At 42.1% G+C, this 2,500-nt stretch overlaps 1 protein-coding gene across 2 annotated transcripts in view; it reads right to left on the bottom strand.

Annotated features, from left to right (window-relative positions):
• The window catches only part of LOC135203032 (uncharacterized), a 339,686-nt gene that overhangs the window by 684 nt on the left and 336,502 nt on the right, over positions 1-2,500 (bottom strand). For both annotated transcript variants that reach the window (XM_064232612.1, XM_064232613.1), the window contains one exon: positions 1-2,500. This exon is cut by the window's left edge and continues 684 nt beyond it; it is cut by the window's right edge and continues 1,061 nt beyond it. In XM_064232612.1, the coding sequence (XP_064088682.1) occupies positions 1-2,500 (2,500 nt within the window).

The following is a 2,500-nucleotide window of genomic DNA, read 5'->3' on the forward strand; positions in this document are numbered from 1 at the left end:
CTGGCTGATCTGGGGTACTTGTCCAAATACTTGTTCAAAAGCTTACTTGTGTTGGTGTGGAGGACATAGCCATGCTTCTTCTTCTTAGCAATACCTATGCGAAGTGACCCATACCTCTGTGCCTCATCTGTCAGAGCAGGATCTATGGGCTGAAGATATCGTGATGGGAAGTAGCCTGCTGAAGAGTGGTTCCTCCTGACCGGATTAGTCCGTTGGTAATGTTCTATATAAGGTATGTCCTCTGATCTGAGACTTGAGCTGCTCCCTCTGTGCGAGAAAGGTTTTGGGTAGTGAGCCTCCCTTCTGGAGATGACAGGTGAAATGCCTGTAGTGGGTGAATGAACAGCAGTTGGTGAATGGACACCACTTGGAGAGTGAACATTTTTGTAAGGAGGTGTCGATATATTGGAAATCTTTTGTCTGTGAGGTGGGCTTTCAGAATGGGGTGACACGTGAACTGCAGCACTTTGATCACTGACATTTAAGGGAGACACTCTGGGAGTGTGCTGTGAAATATTTTTGGCTACTGGATACTTATGGTAACTGCTCTCATTGTGATAGATAGGTTCATTGTTATCATCATGGGACAGATTTCTTCTCACTATGTTAGGATAACTTTCCTCAGACCTATCCAGGTTATTCAGGTGTAAATTCATTCCTTGTGCACTGGACCTCCTACTCTGACTTGAATTGCGGTCATCTTTCTCGTGATCAGCATTATTCAGTACCTTCAAACTTGATTCCCTTGACCTATGTCTTCTTCGTGAAAAACTCTGATAGTTTGGCTCAGAAAATCTTGGATCAATGTTTTCATGTATGTTTACTTGGTCCAAAGGAACCCGTCTTGGTGATACAGGAAAGAATTCTCTGTCAACTCCTACAGGGCCATGTTGGTGAAAACTTGAACTTCGAGAACTTCTCCTCCTCCTTGGAAGACAATGATAAAAACTCTCTCGACTACCATAGCCATTCCATTGTTGCAGATTGGAGTGAATTTGTGGATCTGATCCTATGTCAGCTTCATGACCATAATATATTCCAAGATGTGAACCACTTCTGCGATGATACCCATCTCTGCAATCAGTCGGTGTTCTTATTCTCACAAAGCCATCTTCATGAACCAGCATGGATCGGGTGTTTCCTGGGCTGTAAATTGGAACATGTGAGATTGAGGCAGGGCTGTATATTTCAGATATATGAGAGAGCGAATCTGGACTGTAAACAGGGATCTGGGAGGCTGACCCACCCCTTACAAAATTCAAATGCGGTGCTGGAGGCTGGCAAGGCCTTCCAGGTGCTCTGGGATATTGGGGTGCATAGCTGAAGGTGGCTGACCTTCTAACAGTTGCTGTTCGTCGCCTGGGAGGTTTGGGAGTTCTTGAGACAGGAGTAACACCTGCTGGTACGATTTCACTAGGACAGGCTGTATACTGGGTACTTTCAGTCCCACTTGAATAAGAAACTCTTTGGTAAACAGCATTCCCATTTCTTTCTCTTGATCCATTTTGTTTCTTATCATCTGAGAGATGGGAGGGAATGAAGAGATCATAGACAAAGCTGCTCTTTTCATCATAACGTTGTGTTAAAGCAGCAGCAATGCAGAAGAGTATACCCAGCGCAACCTCTGAAAATGCTCCAAAGACATGAACACACCACCAAACCCATGCAGGTACTTGTGAACTTATAAGGAAAATAGCATGCATAAAATGAAGCAAACAGCAAAACCCTACTGCAAATGTGGTCAGATTCATGACACGACACCAAATGTGCAACCGATTCCTGAGAATGTACCTAATATTAACTTGTTTTTGCTGTGGAGAATCTTTTGGTGGAACAACCAAGAGCTTTAGCTCTTCCTGAAACTCTCTTTTCAATATATGAATCACCTGAAAAACCCTTGGAAGTTTATAGATATAAAATACAATCACTGCCAAAGCAATACCGATTAGCATTATCCTGGACAGAATCAAAACACTCTTGCTGTGAGCAGAACCAACAATGATATCTGCCAAAAAGCTCAGAACAACCATCATCACTATGAATATGGAAATATTATGCATCGTTAAGAACTTTGGTTTGTACACTTTTACATCAGCTGTGAGAAACGTCATGATTATGAGAATCAGGTATGTGGAAATGTAGCTAGGAATGCTAGTATTAGTGAGTATAAGTACAAGGACCAATGGAAGTCTTTCTTTGCCACCAAACGCTAGGTGAAACATGTAGAGAGCTTTTAGGGAAACAGCAATAAAAATGAGCAAGTGAACACACACAAAATGTGTTCGGGGTAGTATTTGAGTGCATGACCTGAGAGAAAGTAGTCTATAAGGTGCAAATATGCTGACAGAAATGAAAAGTACTCCTAAGAGAAAGTGTATGAGCATCCAAGTAATGTTCCTATTTGTACATAACAGATAATCAAACCAAGATAATGAAGAAACAGGTGGTTTACCTGCCTCCCCATCAGTTACATTGTTATTGCTATCACTAACATTCTTCT

The sequence above is a fragment of the Macrobrachium nipponense genome, chromosome 33 (assembly GCF_015104395.2).
Source record: "Macrobrachium nipponense isolate FS-2020 chromosome 33, ASM1510439v2, whole genome shotgun sequence".
Taxonomy (NCBI): Eukaryota; Metazoa; Arthropoda; class Malacostraca; order Decapoda; family Palaemonidae; genus Macrobrachium; species Macrobrachium nipponense.